Source organism: Octopus bimaculoides, chromosome 26, assembly GCF_046866305.1.
Source record: "Octopus bimaculoides isolate indiv1 chromosome 26, ASM4686630v1, whole genome shotgun sequence".
NCBI lineage: Eukaryota > Metazoa > Mollusca > Cephalopoda > Octopoda > Octopodidae > Octopus > Octopus bimaculoides.
This window is the reverse complement of record NC_142953.1, coordinates 30,118,917-30,136,580: the sequence shown is the minus strand read 5'-3', so window position 1 is coordinate 30,136,580 and position 17,664 is coordinate 30,118,917. Positions and strand designations below refer to the sequence as shown.

At 38.1% G+C, this 17,664-nt stretch overlaps 2 protein-coding genes across 2 annotated transcripts in view; one reads left to right on the top strand and one right to left on the bottom strand.

Moving 5' to 3' along the window:
- LOC106876717 (germ layers disorganized gldi-3) overlaps positions 1-3,744 on the bottom strand; it is a 19,013-nt gene extending 15,269 nt beyond the window's left edge. Inside the window, exon 1 of the mRNA XM_052977005.2 lies at positions 3,611-3,744. Within this exon, the coding sequence (XP_052832965.1) occupies positions 3,611-3,693 (83 nt within the window). The 5' untranslated portion in view covers positions 3,694-3,744. The remainder of the gene's footprint in view (positions 1-3,610) is intronic.
- Positions 3,745-4,525: 781 nt separating this feature from the next.
- Positions 4,526-16,871, top strand: LOC106876716 (transmembrane protein 222). The gene is made up of 6 exons (XM_089342624.1): positions 4,526-4,843; positions 7,991-8,075; positions 9,999-10,030; positions 10,782-10,869; positions 12,002-12,132; positions 15,776-16,871. The coding sequence occupies exons 1-6, from the start codon at positions 4,635-4,637 to the stop codon at positions 15,867-15,869; spliced, it is 639 nt and encodes a 212-aa protein (XP_089198750.1). The 5' UTR covers positions 4,526-4,634; the 3' UTR covers positions 15,870-16,871.
- The last annotated feature ends 793 nt before the right edge of the window (positions 16,872-17,664 follow it).

The following is a 17,664-nucleotide window of genomic DNA, read 5'->3' as shown; positions in this document are numbered from 1 at the left end:
CTATCTTTGTGTGTGTGTGTGTATATAATACACACACACACACGCATATAAATACATGTATTATATAAAAGTCAATGTCTTTATGTGTGTCACTTATACATTTGAAAACTACTGCACTGATCCTAATGAAATTTGGAACACAAAATCCAAACCTAGGGAGGTTTGTAATGCTGTGTGTTTCATACAATTTCATGGCCCAAAATTACTGAATGGATCCTTATGATATTTGAAACTTAGATTCAATGCATAAGGGCGGGTATAATGCAATATGTTTGGTTTGAATTTGAGACGGCTTTAAGGGGGGCAGAACCCCCATGAAAATCCATAAATTTTCGATGTTGATGAAATTTCAACCATAGGTAATTGACACACATCAAGAAGTATTCTCAAAGTTTCCACTTCTCATGAGGATTCTAAGCCTCACTAACGGGAGTCTTAACTCCCAAATTTTAGTCATTTTTTTTTTATGATCCAAAACTAGGTCAAAAATACTAAATGGATCTTTATGAAATTTGGAAATTTTATTCTATGCATAAGGGCCATAACCCCCATCAAAATTCATATATTTTTGCTGTTGATGAAATTTTAACCATACATATTACACACAAATTAAGTAATATTTCTAAAATTTCATCTTCTTAGAAGTTAGAAAAACCCCCTTCATGGGACTTAACACCCACAATTTAGTCATTTTATCTAAGCAAAGACGAATACAGTTGTACTCTTGGAAGCTGTAGGGTCACCCGAGCATAACAGATGAGCGTTATTTGTAGTAACTCAATGGTACAAAAGTGTAAGAGTTTGCTTCAGATATACTTAGATTGTGATTTCTGCAATGTGGTGCATAAATTGTTGAGTAAATGAGAGGCATCTTTGCCTCCACTGATTCACTTGCAAAGTGTTGAGTAAAGTTATTTGGTTTCCTGCAGCATTCCAATCACATTTGTATTACCAGAGTTGTGTTAATAAGTACTTGTACTTGTGGTGGCTTCACCTGGGATGGGCTGAGCTGACTACAGCTGAGGCCCATCTGTGTGTCGGATACTGCAGATGCCATAGCTGTGATTGTCAATCGCTGTTTGGAGTTTTAATGACAATACCAGTTCACATATGGTTCCTGGTCACATGCAGACACACTTGGGGATAGTGTAATCAATAGCATTTCACCACAGATTTGGTGACCAAGTCACCGCCAAATATCAAAGCAGATGTAGTCAGGGCTTGAAGTGGGTTCTAAAAACATTCTTTAAAAAAAACTAAGGGGTACCTCACTTCTGGTGCTTTTCCAGCATGCCAGACACCAAGCTGGTATTTCTGAGGGCTTGTGTGCTAGATAGTCATTGAACCATCACTAGGTTCATCCACCCTTTTGACAGGTCTTGCTTTTAATCCTGCTGGGTTTCTAGCAAGCCTAGTGAGCATGCTGGTTTCGTCACAGATGGCCTGACCATGCAACAGGTTGGACTGGATTCTATGTTACTAGTAGCACTCATGAAACCTCACAAGGGACTTGACATCATCCTCATCATCTATTGTCCATGCTGGCATGGGTTGGACAGTTTGACTGGGCTGGCGTGCTGAAAGGCTGCACCAGGATCTAGTCTGATTTGGCATGGTTTTCAATGGCTGGATGCCTTTGCTAACCACTCCAAGAGTGTAATGGGTGTTTTTATGTGCCATTTGCGTGACACTGGCATCTGCCATGGCTGCGATTTTGCTCAGCTTGATGGGTCTTCTTCTCAAGCATGACATAATGCCAAAGGTCTCGGTCATTGCCTCTGTGAGGCCCAACACTCGAAAGGAGCCCAGCCACCTCGCCGTGTGTTAACAAGTAAACTAGACCTGCTAGAAATAACAGCCAAAACTGCCTGAAATCTCATGCGCTAAGGTTTAACTAGAAGGAAAAAAGGATGCAATGGATATTAGCACCATTAGAAAACATTTCCTCTTTTTCTTACAAAGAGACCAACCCTGAAGCATTGCAAGGCTGTTCATTTCATCTTGACTTTCTTACCAAACTCGCTGTGATTTTTAAGACATGCAAAGAAGCAACCATTTTCAAAAGATACAAGCATGGCTGAGTCGCTAAACAGTTTGGTTCCTAACCACATGGCTTCAAGTTCAGTCCCACTGCATTGCACCTTGGGCAAGTATCTTCCACTATAGCCTGTGGCCAATCGAAGCTTTGTAAGTGGATTTGTTTGATGAAAACTGAAAGAAGCCCATCATAATATACAAATGTATATGTGAGTGAGTCCATACATAAATACACACACACGTACACCCATTATTTTTTCATATACATGTAACATACACGACGTCTCTTTCCACCGACTTCAAAGCAAATGTCAGCTTCGACATGTCATAAAAACAAAAAGTGAATAAACAAAAAAATTTTTCACGGAAATTAACGAACAAGGAGCTGTAAACAGTGACAGATCCGAGACCAATAAACGATTGATTGTCACTATTCAGTACCGTTGTTTGGGGGGGGGGGGGCGTAGTTGACAGATGGAAGGTGTAACTTAACAAACACTTCCAGATGGTTAGGACTCTGCACGTTGCCATTTTACTATCGCTTGTACACGATTACCACTATCTCTAATCAGTACCGAGTGACAAACCAAAACGGGATGCCCAATAATCACGTGAAACTGCAGGTTTTTACGTCAGTGTCCTTCTCCTAGAACGATGCTGTGACAAGCGCTTGGGCCGGGGGGTCCTCGTTCCTGTTAGTTTTTACTGCGCGCCCTGACACCAAACAAGATGGATTGTCACCATATACGCCTGTTGAATCATAGCTGGACCTTGATGTGTTACTATTGGGGATTAGAGTAGACCTGGGAACAAACAGTAGCAAAATGGTCACACCCACACTCTTCGCAAAACCTACCAATAGATGCCGTTTTAAGACATAAATACAGAAGTACATTAAACAAATCTGCGGCGGAGGTAAAGAATACGCACATCCACCCGTTTTCCGCGTAATTCTAACCCAAAACACCGGATGTGCGTATTCTTTACGTTCGCCCAAATCTGCAAATGCATTGACTCCAGATACAACATATATATACTTGCAAAAATAGCCAGTTCCATGTTGCTGAAATTCCACCGAAGGAGTCTTGGATTTTTCTCTGTTGGCAAGAAATTTTGAAATAAAACCGAATAAGGACAACCATATATGATGTGTGTAGATGGGTACAGATCATAGATTAACCCTAAGAAGGCAGTTGTGTGGTGGTTAACTGAGTCTGCTAGAAACAGCAGCTAAATCTCCTTAAAATCACATAATGACTTATTTAAACAGAGAGAAAACAAACATTGTTTTTGATAAAGAACGAATAAATCTGCGGATAAACAAAGAAAAAATACAGAGATCAAAAGAACGGTCACCGTTGGAACGCCTTTTAATAGTAGACGTTTGATCGTGGGGCAAAGTTAAGAAGAACAAAGAAAACAATTTGTAAATAAAAAAAGATAAAAAAACGTTTTTTTTTCAGAATTTGACAAAAGGAAAAATGTATGAATAAAAGAAACAACGATATTAGTTAAATGAAGTAATCAGAAATAAGTAAGAAGAATCAATGTAAGTAGGATTGTAAAGACTAACGTCATAAGAGGAGGACAAGTAGAAGCATCGATTCGTTTGGGTCCAACATGACGGAGAATAAGATTCGAACCTTCCTCCAACATTTCACAGTACCGCGTCACGATGTCTCCTCACAAACGACGCTTAGTTTCGTACAACACACACACACACATACAAATATAATATATAAATAAAATACGTTATTAACTCTGCACACTTTAATTTTTCCCTATTTTGTTTTGTTTAATCAATTTATGATTTTATTGAATTTCTAAATAACAACCACATACACACACACACACCAAACGCACACATACATATGAGGAAACCACCGACTAACGTTACACATTTTAATCTAACCCACACACACTTTTTCATTAATCAATTTATAATTTTATATGGTTTTTATATTAGATTTAATAATTTTTCAAAAGCCAATATATTAAATTAAAGTTTTCAGAATTAAAATGTGATCTTTTGATAGTAAAATATCCAACATTTTCGTATTTTTGGGGAGGTCTCATTGTAACGCATTTAACTTAAGTTGAGAGCAGAAACTTGGAGAAAAGAAAGGTTGAAAAATAATTTAAAAAAAATCTTTTAGTATTTCGAAATAAAGTATTATTTCATTCAATTCATGTATGAATTTTTTCCTGTTGTTAAAAAAAAAAACTAAATATTTATTATTACTATTATTTGAACTTGATGGTTTTTTTAAAATTTAAAATCTAAAAGAAATTGATGAATGTAATTCACTTTTGATTTAACTCATTATACATACATACATATATATATATATATATATATATATATATATATATATATATATATATATATATATATATATATATATATATATATATATATATGTATGTATGTATGTATATATATATATATATATATATATATATATATATATATATATATACACACACACACACACACACACACACACACACACACACACACACACACACATGCGAGTTGTTCCTGTTTTTAGCTTTTCTCTGTGTGACGTTTTGAAATAACTGAATGCTCCCGCAGCATGGCTGAAAGCACCAAAGTTCCTTCTGAAAAGACGGCAATCAACAAATCTTTCACCGAAACAAATCAGACGAACCCAGGCGAGATTCATTCCCCAGATATATCAACCATGCCGACCGTCAAGAACGGACGTCGTAACAGTGTTCGAATCGATCTTCGCAACAGTCGATTCCCATTTTCTATTGTTTGGACCCCGATTCCTTGTTTAACGTAAATATTCCTTTTTTATATCTCTTCTCTTCTTTCTATTATTTCCCTATTTTCTCTCTCGATCTCTTTAGAAGCGTTCAAGCCGTGACCGTCCTGGGTTTTTTTGTTTGTTTTATTTTAAACATTGTGCATCTTGGACTACATCATTTAATGTGTCTTCCGGGTTGAGGTTTAGCTCTGGTCAACCCCGACCAAGGATGGCCATCTATGATTAAATAAGTTCCAGCCGTGGCCACTTTATTTGAAATTTTCTTCAGACATAGTGTATCTAGGATTACATTATTTAATGTATCTTCTTTTTATTATTTTTGTTAAGATTGTGATGGAAATTTGGCTGTTATTTTGTAGGTTGAGCAGCCTCGTAGAGGTTCCCTCGTTAATTCAAGAATGTAACTTGATAAACTCTGCGTCACACAAACACACACACATTCTCTCTCTCTCCACACGTTGAACACTGTTTCGATTCTCAATTGGGTGTCATCAGGCGCTATAATTTACAAGTGTATTCTTATCGAGTCTCTTTCGTTACGGTTGAAAAGATCGAGAAAAACAGGACCTCAATGTGCTCGCTCCTTTCCTGATTCCTATTCTGCGCTGAAATCTCTCACGGTTTTGTTCCGAAACAACAAAGAACTGTCTCGAACTGCCTGAATCATTACACTTCTCATCCTCAAAACAAAATAATTTATTCCACATTACGAAGATTTTGTACTAATTATTTACCAAAGCAGACCAGCGTCTTTTCCTATATATATATATATATATATATATATATATATATATATATATATATATATATATATATATATATATATTATATATATATATTTCATGTTGAGAACTTTTTAGGTCTTAATAGACACAAAATGTGATCTATTTCTAGCGCATTAATTGTCCACGTTAGGGGTCGACGTTATTTTTAAAATGTACCTTAATCCCCGGAGATTGCAGATAATATTTCTGAATCTCTTTGATTCTTTAAATGTGCTGGCCCCCTGATAATTAATCGATATTAATTAATATATTAATATATGACTAATTACCAGATCTTATAATAATATATATATATATATATATATATATATATATAAGGTGCAGGCTTCACTGTGTGGTAAGAAACTTCTTTCCCAACCATATGGTTCTAGGTTCAGTCCTACTGTGTGGCACCTTAGGCAAGTGTCTTCTGCTATGGCCTCGGGCTGACCAAAGCCTTGTCAGTGGATTTGATAGACAGAAACTGAAAGAAACCTGTCGTGTATATAACTTTGATAGGTTTTGGCTAGTATAGCCCCCCCCCCCCCCTTACAGAATATGTGTGTTTGTGTCTTTATGTTTATTGTTAACTACTGCTTGACAACTGGTGTTGGTGTCTTATAACTTAGGAGTTTGGCATAAGAGACCGATAGAATTAGTACCAGGCTTAAAAAGTACTGGGTTGATTTGGTCACCTAAAGATTCTTCAAGGCTGCAGTAAAGTATAAAAGAAGTGGCTGTTTGGTAAGAAGCTTGCTTCTCAGCTACATGGTTCGGGGTTCAGTCCCACTGCGTGGCATCTTGCGCAAATGTCTTCTACTTTAGCCTTGGGTTGACCAAAGCCTTGTGAATGAATTTGGTAGATGGAAACTGAAAGAAGCCTGTCATATATGTCTGTGTGTCTGAGTTTGTTCTACTATTGCTTAACAACTGATGCTGGTGTGTTTATGTCCCCCGTAACTTAGCGGTTCAGCAAAAGAGGCCGATGGAATAAGTATCGCGCTTAAAAATAATAAGTCCTGGGGTCAATTTGTTCAACTAAAGGCGGTGCTCCAGCATGGCCACAGTCAAATGACTAAAACAAGTAAAAGAATATATATAATATTCACACACACACACATATATATATATCTGTTATTTGCTTCACTCACTAGACTGTGGCCATGCTGTAGCAGTGGCTTGACTGGTCAAACAAATTGCCCCTCCCCCCTTATTTTTAAGCCCAGTACTTATTCTGTTGGGTTCTTTTCCTGAACCACCAAGCTATGGAGATGTAAACAAACCACCACCAGTTCTCAAGCAGCGGTATGGGGCAAATACAAAGACACATGTATATTATATATATGTGTGTGTGTGTGTATGTATATGACAAGCTTCTTTTAGTTTCCATATACCAAATCCGCTCTCAAGGCTTTGCTTAACCTGGGGCTATAATACAAGTGCCATGCAGTGGAACTAAGTTCAAGATCAAGTATATGCGTGTATGTAGGTTGGTATATATATATATATATATATGTGTGTGTGTTTGTGTCTGCTTGTCTTTCACCAACATACAAGCAGCATTATTCTTTTCCACCAGCATAGTTAAAATGTGTGCCTCCCAGGGCAGTCCTTCAGTTTGCCTCTCTTGAGCCTCCACAAAAATTACACATTGCCCACAGCTGACCCAAAAGTGGTGCCACCTGGGACAGACTGTCTCACCTGCCCCCTCCCCTCTAGCTATGCTTTGTGTTCTTTTCCAATCTTTGCTGGAAACATGTAAACATGTCCTGTTATGGAAAAATATTACCTTGCTTAGAAGAAACAAATGAGATTTTGCAACAGGAAAAGCTTCCAGCCATGGAAAAACTTCCTTCTGACCCATGTTAACATAGAGAGGAAGACATTAAAAGCATGAGGGATTGACTATCCATAGCTCTTTATCAATGTAAAAAAAAAATATTGTTGTCATTATTGAGTCCATTATTATATATATATATATTTTTTTTACTTGTTTCAGTCATTTTGACTGTGGCCATGCTGGAACATTGCTTTTAGTCAAGCAAATCTACCTTAGGATTTATTCTTTGTAAGCCTAGTACTTATTCTATCGGTCTATTTTGCCGAACCGCTAAGTTACAGGGACACACACACAAACATATATATATATATACGATGGGCTTCTGTTCAGTTTCCATCTACCAAATCCACTCACAAGGCTTTGGTTGGCCCAAGGCTGTAGTAGATGACACTTGCCCAAGGTGCCACGCAGTGGGACTGAACCTGGACCCATGTGGTTGGTAAGCAAGCTACTTACCACACAACCACTCCTGCGCCTCTCTCTATATATATATGTATGTGTACGTGTGTGTATTTATATATATATAAATTTTTTTTTTGTTTTGCTTCTTTCAGATGGTTCTTCCCAATCATTGGTCACATGGGTATTGCTACCTCATCAGGAATTATCAGAGATTTTGCTGGACCTTACTTCGTTTCAGTAAGTATCAAATTATCATCATTTATTATTCAGGCAGCAAGAATTATTAGCAAGATGGGCAAAATATTTAGTGACGTTTGTCCATCTTTACGTTTTGAGTTCAAATTCTGCCGAGGTCAACTTTACCTTTCATTCTTTCAAGGTCATTAAAATAAGTACCAGTTCAGCACTGGGGCCAATGTAATTGACTTGCTCTTCTCCAAAAATTGCTGGCCTTGTGTTAGAATTTGAAATTATTATTATTATTATTATTATTATTATTATTATTATTATTATTATTCAGGCGATGAGCTGGCAGAATCATTAGCATGCTCGGTGAAATACTTAGCAGAATTTCGTCCACTTTACATTCTGAGTTCAAATTCCGCCGAGGTTGACTTCGCCTTTCATCCTTGCAGGGTTGATAAATTAAGTACCAGTGAAACGCTGGGGTCAATGTAATCAATTATGCCCCTCTCCAAAATTTCAGGCCTTATGCCTATAGGGCTTTCCTATAAGTAGGTTATCTCCCTTGGCTAGGCGGCGCTCCATGTAGATAATTAAACTTCCGGAGGCTACCAACGCCATTGTTATTGTTTTACGTCTTATCATGGATATAAAGCAGCTTCATGATTCAGCTATCGAAGTACTTACTGTGCCTGAGTTAAAGAAATATTTAAGATTATATGGACAGTATGTTACTGGAAGAAAGGCGGACTTGATTGAAAGGTATAAAAATTCTGTCGATATGTCAACAAAGTAAATTCATCGGACGATAAGTCTGAAGTATCGGATGATACTTCAGACAGGAATAAGCAGAAGCTTATATCCCCTCTCGGTGAAGTATTGCCTGATCTAAAGATCTTTGTAAGTTGCCGAATTTCACATGTGCTACGGATGAAAGCAAAGCAACAGTTAAGGAGTGGCATATTTTACCACGACAGACATGTACACAGCATCGAATACCACGATGTGAGTGAAAGCTGCTCTCACTGTATTGTCCGGTGTCTGGTAATCCCTTCGATACCGACATCAAACCAAAAAAAGAATCCTGACCACAGAGTGTGGGTAATTATGTCAAAAGTCACTGGCAATGTGCATTCAGCTGATTGCAACTGTTAAAGCAAGTCACTGAGCATGCGTACATGTCATACGGGAGAGTTCAAACCAGGGGTGGATAACACCTTATAGGAAAGCCCTATAGTATGCAGGATTATTATTATTATTAGTATTATGGCAGTGAGCTGGCAGAATTGTTAGCACACTGGGCAAAATGCTTAGTGGCATTTTGTCCATCTTTACGTTTTGAGATCAAATTCTGCCGAGGTCAACTTTGCCTTTCATTCTTTCAGGGTCAATAAAATAAGTATCAGTTATGAACTGGGGTGTCGATGTAATTGACTTATCCCGTGCTCTAAAGTTGCTGGCCTTGTGCCAAAATTTTGAAATTATTGTTGTTGTTGTTATGTCATGGGTTTGACTTTAAACTTCATCCAGTCGTGGGGCCCTGAGATGGGAGTTCCAGGGTTTTGAAGAGTGTGGAACGACCTTTTAGCCACTATTGTGCAAGGTGTTTTCTGACCCAGAGTAGTAGCACCTGTTAGGGCCCCAGCTGTGGGTCACTGGGAGTCAATAACTCCTAGTATGATTTGTTTCTCGGAGAAGGTAAACTGAAATAAAAGAAAAGCAAAAAAAACAAAACAAACTCTGAAGTGGACTTGGTTTCTGGTTGTCTTGACCTCTGTTGTGCCACCGGTTTTATAGCTGACTGCACCCCAAAAAGGGTTCTGTGTTGTACAACCCCTTCTTCACACGAGGCAGAGGAACTTCTTGGACTTTCTGAACGCTTACACAGACATACCAAGTTTAAGAAGTGGTCTTACTCATTGCAACTAAAAATTTCATTTATACTTAGTTAATTACTTTCTTTTTTTTGATTTTCAGGAAGATGAAATGGCCTTTGGAAACCCTACAAAGTAAGGAATCCTCTTCTATAAATTGAATTCATTCATTCTAAATTGCATGATGTAGAACCAAGAAGCATCTAAACTGATCAACAAGCTTTCACCTAGCCCCCCCCCTACTCCACTACACTATTGACAATGCCTCTATGGCTGTTCTTTTCACCTCAGTCCCTTCTATAATGCAATGTCCCCCCCCCCCCCCGTTGTCTTTCATGACATTTTGTTTGTTCCACTGGCTTTGTCAGGAGGAAAGAGCCTGGGCATGGCCCCGACAGAACTCCTTGTTTTCAGGGAACGAGATTGATATGTGGAATTGTTTGTGGCTGTAGATCTGGTTCTGTTGATGTTTATATTGAACAACTGCAAGTCGACAATTGTCGTATGAAAAGGGACGGATATTGAGACCTGAGTGTGTGGAAGGGAGGGGACAATGGGCGGAGGAGAAAAGAAGGAAGGAGGGAAATGTTAGTGGTCATGGATTGTATTGGTGGCAATGATGATGATGATGGTTAGGGAATTTAAAATCCAGACACCTCCCCCCCTACATACTTTTTATTTATGGGTTTCAGCCAAGTGGCTGTGGTCATGCTGGAGCACCACCGTGATTTTCCGTCTTTATGCTTTGCTCTCTTCACGTTCCTTGCATGGCTCTTCTCCTCCACCTGATATAGTCCAATCAAGAGTTTTGATGGCACATCTGGTGTATAAGAGAATTTGACTTCGCTGCCCTAAACTGTGTCTCATTTCGATTCTTTATTTTCAGATATTGGACATTAGACCCCAGTAAAGTAAGCAAAGACACGTGGGATTGGGCTGTTGCTGAAGCTTCTGAAGAATACAAGAAAAGAATGGTAAATTCAACCTAATTTATTTTAAGCTCATTGTATACACGCACACACACACACACACACATACACGTTTGCAGACTCCCATCGTTAGATGACAGGTGAGAGTTACACAATGTTTTGTCAAACAACCACACAGATGATTTGTTTCATCATCATCGTCGTCATCGTTTAACGTCTGCTTTCCATGCCAGTACCACCTGACTGGCCTTCATGCCGGTGGCACGTAAAAGCACCCACTACACTCTCGGAGTGGTTGGCATTAGGAAGGGCATCCAGCTGTAGAAACTCTGCCAAATCAGACTGGAGCCTGGTGTAGCCATCTGGTTCATCAGTCCTCAGTCAATCTGAGGACATGTTCTGAGAGTGATAAAAATCAAACATCCAGTCAACATCATGATGTTTGGAGTGATCACTCGTGATGGTGACACTATTCATCTTCCCACACAGCCTCAGACTCAACACGGAGGCCTATATCAAGTGCCTGGAGGATTAGTGCTGCCCTGAGTCAAGAGGGTGGCTGCTGGAAGACCCTATGTCTGGCAACAGGACTCTGTACCATGCCACACAAGCAGGAGAACCCAGTCATGGCTGTCAGACAATTTCTGCGACCACAACACCCCTAACATCTGACCACCTAACTCCCCAGACTGCAACTCTCTTGATTATTATGTGTGGGTCGCAGTTGAGTGAGAGACCAACAAAACTCCTTGTGACACCAACGATGAACTGAAGGCAAGGATTATGGCAGCATTCACCAACTTAAACCAGGAGACCATCCAGAAGAGTTGCAGGAGAATCTGAAGTCATCTGGAAGCCATGATTGAAGCCAATGGCGATTTTATTGAATCTACTTCTTTGTATTTCAAAGGGCCAGCCTCCTCTCATTCTGTGTTATGCTGAATTGCCCCGAGAACTATGTTAAGGGTACATGTGTTTGTAGAGTGGTCAGCCATTTGCACATGAATTTTAGAAGCAGACTTCCATTCATCGGATCAAGTGGAAACCTCACTGTCATAACAGAGTGCCAAGTAGCAGTAGTAGTAGTAGAAGAAGAGGGAGAGATGGACAGATTTCTTAATTCTTTTTTTTTTCTTCTTGTATTTATACTTTGTTTCTCTTCCTCTTCTGTTGTCAGCACAATTTATTCTGTGACAACTGCCACTCCCATGTAGCAATGGCACTGAACTTGATGAAATACGATGACAGCAGCTGTTGGAACATGGTAAAACTTTGTTTTCTAATGATGATACACAGCCGATATGTCAGGTGAGAGCAATTAAATCTATAATTATAATTATAATCATAATTTCCAGCATTGAAAAGGGACATTAAAAGATAATGATGACGAAAAATATAATTAACCCATTTGTTAGCATATTTCTTTTGAAACTCAGCTCATTTGTTTAATTTTTCTTAAAAATAACGAGGAATTTAGTATCTTTTACTTGTTTCACTTATTTGACTACAACAATGCTGGGGCACTACCTTAAAGGGTTTTAGTTGAACAAATCGACTCTAGGGCTTATTTTTTAAGCCTAGTACTTACTCTGTTGGTCTCCTTGGCCAAACCGTTAAGTGGTGGAGATGTAAACACACCAACACCAATTGTCAAGTGGTGGCAGGAGACAAACACACACACACACACATAGACACATGTATATATATATATATATAAATTGTAAATGTAAAAATAAAAACAAAAACACAAAGGATTCTGCGGTACACGTGTTTCAAGCTTTATATCAGTGTATAATTGACAGTATAAAGCTATCTTCAGCCGCAAATGTATTCTCTCCCAAGAATTATATCACATAGAAGTTATCACATATATATATATATATATATATATATATATATGAAACATCATTTAATGTCTGCTTTCTATGCTGGCATGGGTAAGATGATTTGACTGGAACTGGCAAGCCAGAGAGCTGCACCAGGTTCCAGTCTAATTTGGTATGGTTTCTGCAGCTGGATGCCCTTTCTAATGCCAACCACTCTGAGAGTGTAATGGGTGCTTTTATATATATGGCAGGCTTGTTTCAGTTTCCATCTACCAAATTTACTCACTTTAGTCAGCCCAAGGCCATAGTAGAAGTCACTTGCTCAAGGTGCCATGCAGTGGGACTGAACATAGAATGATGTGGTCGGAAAGCAAGCTTCAGATTTGGTATTTGGAACATAACAAGAAATTCTGATGGAGAGTTTTAACCCTTTCGTTACCAACCCGATGAGAATGGCTCCTTAGTACATCACACAGTCGATACAATAAATATAAATAGAATGATGCATATATGTACCAGAGGGAGATAAGAGACACAACTGGGTAGAATGTTTAAGAGAAGATTTACTGATATTTTAACATGTGTGATTGTGTGTGCGTCATATGTACAGAATAATAGACAGGCCATCATGAGAACAATGTGTATGCGTGTTAAGAACATACAAGGATGGCAGTGAAGAAGAGACAGGGAAAGAGTCTGTAGCCATTGAAGTGAGGAGGAAGTTCGTAGACACAAGAATGATAGATACCAGGTCGTAGTCAATTGCACACGACAGTTGAAATACTGTATCAAGAAGTTGTGGCGATGATGCAGAGCCGGTTGCTGTAAATGTTGTACGTGAAGTTGTGGTTGTGATGCTGCTGCCTGGGTCACTTGGTACAGGAGTTCTCGCAGGTTGTATATTCACTGTTGATCCATGGTGAAGTAATTCACAAAGAGTGGAGTGTTGGAACTGGGGTGAGTTGCTTGTTGAGTTGTGTACGTAGAGAGTTGGTGACGACGGAGATGGAGGTCACCGAATGCTGATGGACGAAGTTGGTGGTTCTCCACGTAGCTGCTGTTGTGTTGTCGCTGGAACTGGCTGTGTCTTGTGTGGTCAGTGGCTAGACCTTAAAAGGTCTGGAACCGAAAGCCCTCGAGATGAGAAGCTGGGTTGTAGGCCCAAAATTGAGTTGAGAACGCGCTGACGTGACCTTATTTAGGGGCTTTGATTAGTTATACACTGCGTATTGGCATAGGAGACAAATTGCACCAATGCCAACCAATCAGAGTAGTGGACACAACGAGGTGCTAAATGCAGCCAAAGGCTAGCTGTTATCTACTATGTTCGCATCTATACATATAATAGAGAGGAGAAGAATTTCACTCGAGTGTACGCTACACATGTATTGGAGTCACTCTGAGACAAAAGTTGTGCAATAGAATTAAGAACCTTTTCTTCAATTGTCGTCCAAAAATCACATTAATATGTCAATGAATAAAATAGTTACAGTTGTTTAATAAAACCAGTCTAAATTCATGATGATTTTAGAATTTAATTGAAACCCATAAGGGGTCTGTTTTACTTAGAAATATGGGAATGAAAAGGATAAATTAAAATACCTTTAACACTTCTGTTATCTTATTTCTGTTGAAATTCACTGCCTTTTGTTTTTTAATTTTACTAAAACTACCTTTCTTTTTATGAATTTGGTGTTTGGGACCTAAATTTTATAATGGAATTTTGATGAAGTTTCATCCTTTTGAGTGCATATTTTACGACTGGATTTGGTAGGCAGAAACTGAAAGAAGCCTGTTGTATATGTGTATGCACATGTGCTAATCCATTCATTTCACTTTGTAAACATGTGTGAAGGAATGCGTAAAAGGTATTTGGCTCACAACCATAGAGTTGTGAGTTCAATTCCTGGCTGCATGCTGTGTCCTTTATGTCATGTCGTCCCAGTTGACTCATTTGGCAAAAATGAGTTATACTTGTATTTCAAAGGGGCCAGCCTTGCCACATTGTTTTACACTGGAGAACTATGTTAATTGTATGCATGCCTGTGGAGTGCTCAGCCACTTGTAGACTGTTCCATTGATCGGATCAACTGAAACCTTTGCCATCGTAATCCATGGAGTGCCAGTTTTGACACAGTAAATACATTGCCCCTTACTTTGGGGTCATCAAATAGGTCACGCTAATCTGGGTAGTTACATGACCCCCTTTTTTTTTTACATAAATGTAACTAATATTTGTTAATTATTATCAAATATTCAACTCTACTTCAAAATTTTGCTTTGTGGAAGTGATGTTATGAAAGTAGTCTAATAGATAAGTCTCAGCTTCATAAGAAAAATGTTCAGAAATACAAATGGAACAGAAAAAAAGTTACATAAGAAAAATGTTTATTCATTTAGATATAATTATTAAACTTCATCAGGACTGAAACCCCAAAATTCTTCTTTGTCATCATCACTCAAACAATTCTTTTCATTTGTTCGTCAGTCGTCTACTTCAGATCCTTGTGATATCGAGTGGATAGGTCACACCCCTGATTTTTATTGAATTTTTGGTAAAAAAAAATTGTGAATTATCCACAAGTAATCGTGTACAAGATTACTGTCTAACCTTTTAGAATTCAGATTATTGTGTCAGATTCAATGCTTATTTATAAACATTGTTTTGAATTAATCCTGTTATTATCTTGTAGCTTTGAGATTTCAATTATGTAATTGTGAGGAGCCGGATCTGGATGGGTAGAATATTCAGATTGGATAAAACTACTTTAACTCTTTAAGCATTTAGATCCCTCTCTGTCAAATGTTTTACTTATTCATTCACCTTGTTTTGAATTAATCATGCATTATCTTGTAGCTTTGAGATTTTGACGAGGTAACTTAACTTTTCAAACGATATTGAAGGGTTGGTATGAGAAGCCAGATCTGGCTGGATTGAACATTATAAATAGTGTAAAACAGGTGGAATATCTGGGCTAGTTTAACCCTTTAGAATTCAGATTATTCTGCCAAATACAATGCTGGACATGGCCAGCTGAAATGCGAAGAGGTTAAACTGTTTTTCTGTTTATATTATTTTAAAATTGTTCCATTTCCTTCATCTTGTTGTTGCTGATCCATTTCAGTTTTTGTGGTTTCCTGAAGACTTGGCTGCCTTTCCTCATAGTTTTTTCGGTAATCTTGATTCTAATCCTGCTTTCACATTACAACATGATGTAAAGAATGAGAGTGGAACCAAAGATGCTGCCATCAATACCACCAACTTTCAGAGAATGTTTTGTTTTGTTCTTGTTGTTTATTGTTCTACATGGTGTGGTGGGAGAATTGCCTCCCCTTCTAATGTAAATAATGAAAACCAAAAAAAAAAAAAAAAAAAAAAAAAAAAAGCCCCACAATCCACTAACCGACCTGCAAACAAGTAACTTGCCTTAGGTCACACCTAAACATCTTTAAAGGAAAGCAAGACACACACAGGATAACGTAGTTCCAGGTGTGCTATGTGTTTGAAAGACAGGCTGGTCCTGATTGGAACACTTTTGAACTGATGAATCAGAGCTGATCTCGGACGGTTAATAACAGCAACGATAAAGAAGGTCACATTAAATGATGTAGTCCTAGACAGACCATGTTTGAATAAATGAGAGGAAGGTCACAGCTGGCATGCCTTATGATCAGAGAGTTTGACCTGAGGCTGAAGGACACACTATTCATCTAGTCTTGGACATGACAGGATGGTCTCGGCTGGAATGTCTTTCGTGATAGGTCTGCTGAATTGGCTGAGCCAAGCTGAAGCTTTAAACAATAACAACCAAGAATGGTACATTAGGTGATGTAATCCTAGATGCACTGTCACAGCTGGGACATCTTGGACTGAAGGTCAGTAAGTCAGAGCTAAATCTGGGGTGCTAGACAACAACAACAAGAACAACATATTGTATAAATAAATAAAAGCTATATACATAACTTAAATTTTTTTTTTTTCCAATAAATCAATATTTAAAATATTTCAAGAACTGATCTGAACTCTAAAAAAAACTTTATGATGATGCGAATAATAATGATAATGCTGATGAAATGACTTTATGAACTAAAAATTCTATATTTTCTAACAAATGAAATGATTTTTTTTTTTTTAACTTATTTAATCTGTTTATTATTAAAAAAAATTTTTTTTTTTGCAATTTCAATATTTAAACTATAAAAATTGTTTTTTATTTTTAACATGTGGTTATTATTATTGTTAAGACAGTGAGCTGGCAGAATTGTTAGCACGCCGGACGGAATGCTTAGCAGTATTTCACTCGTCGCTACATTCTGAGTTCAAATTCTACCAAGGTTGACTTTGCTTTTCTTCCTTTCGGTGTCGATAAATTAAGTACCAGTTACGCACTGGGGTCGATTCAATTGACTCATCCTCACCTCCCCCAAGCTGCCCTTGTGGTAAAAATTTGAAATAATTGTTATTATGTTGTTAACAAAAAAAAAATATGCAGATGAAACACCTCTCTATACATAGTAGAGTACAATTTATTAAATATATACAGGTGTGGCTGTGCAGTGAGAAGTTTACTTCCCAACCACAGGGTTCTAGGTTCAGTCCTACTGTGTGGTACCTTGGACAAGTGTCTTCTATTACAGCCTTGTGAGTGGATTTGGTAGACGGAAACTGAAAGAAGCCCGTCGTATTTATGTGTGTGTTTGTCCCCCCCCCCCCCACCATCCCTTGGCAACCAATGTTGGTGTGTTTACATCCCCGTAACTTAGCGGTTCAGCAAAAGAGACTGAATAGATTAGTACTAGGCTTACAAAGAATAAGTCCTAGGGTTGAGTTCTTCGATTAAAACCCTTTAAGGCAGTGCTCCAGCATGGCCCACAGTCAAATGACTGAAACAAAAATATATATATATCAATCACCATATCTAACAGACTTTTGAATATTGTCTTACACCACTGGTCACAGTGTGCTTCCTCACATTGTTGTCAATTTTGAATGATGACAAACCAATGGCGTTTG

Bases quoted from the DNA above. Each gene is read 5' to 3' on its own strand.
- LOC106876716 (XM_089342624.1), top strand. From the start codon at position 4,635: ATGGCTGAAAGCACCAAAGTTCCTTCTGAAAAGACGGCAATCAACAAA. The intron at 10,870-12,001 runs GTAAATTCAACC...TTCTGTTGTCAG, and splicing joins AAGAATACAAGAAAAGAATG to CACAATTTATTCTGTGACAA. The intron at 12,133-15,775 runs GTGAGAGCAATT...GATCCATTTCAG, and splicing joins ATACACAGCCGATATGTCAG to TTTTTGTGGTTTCCTGAAGA.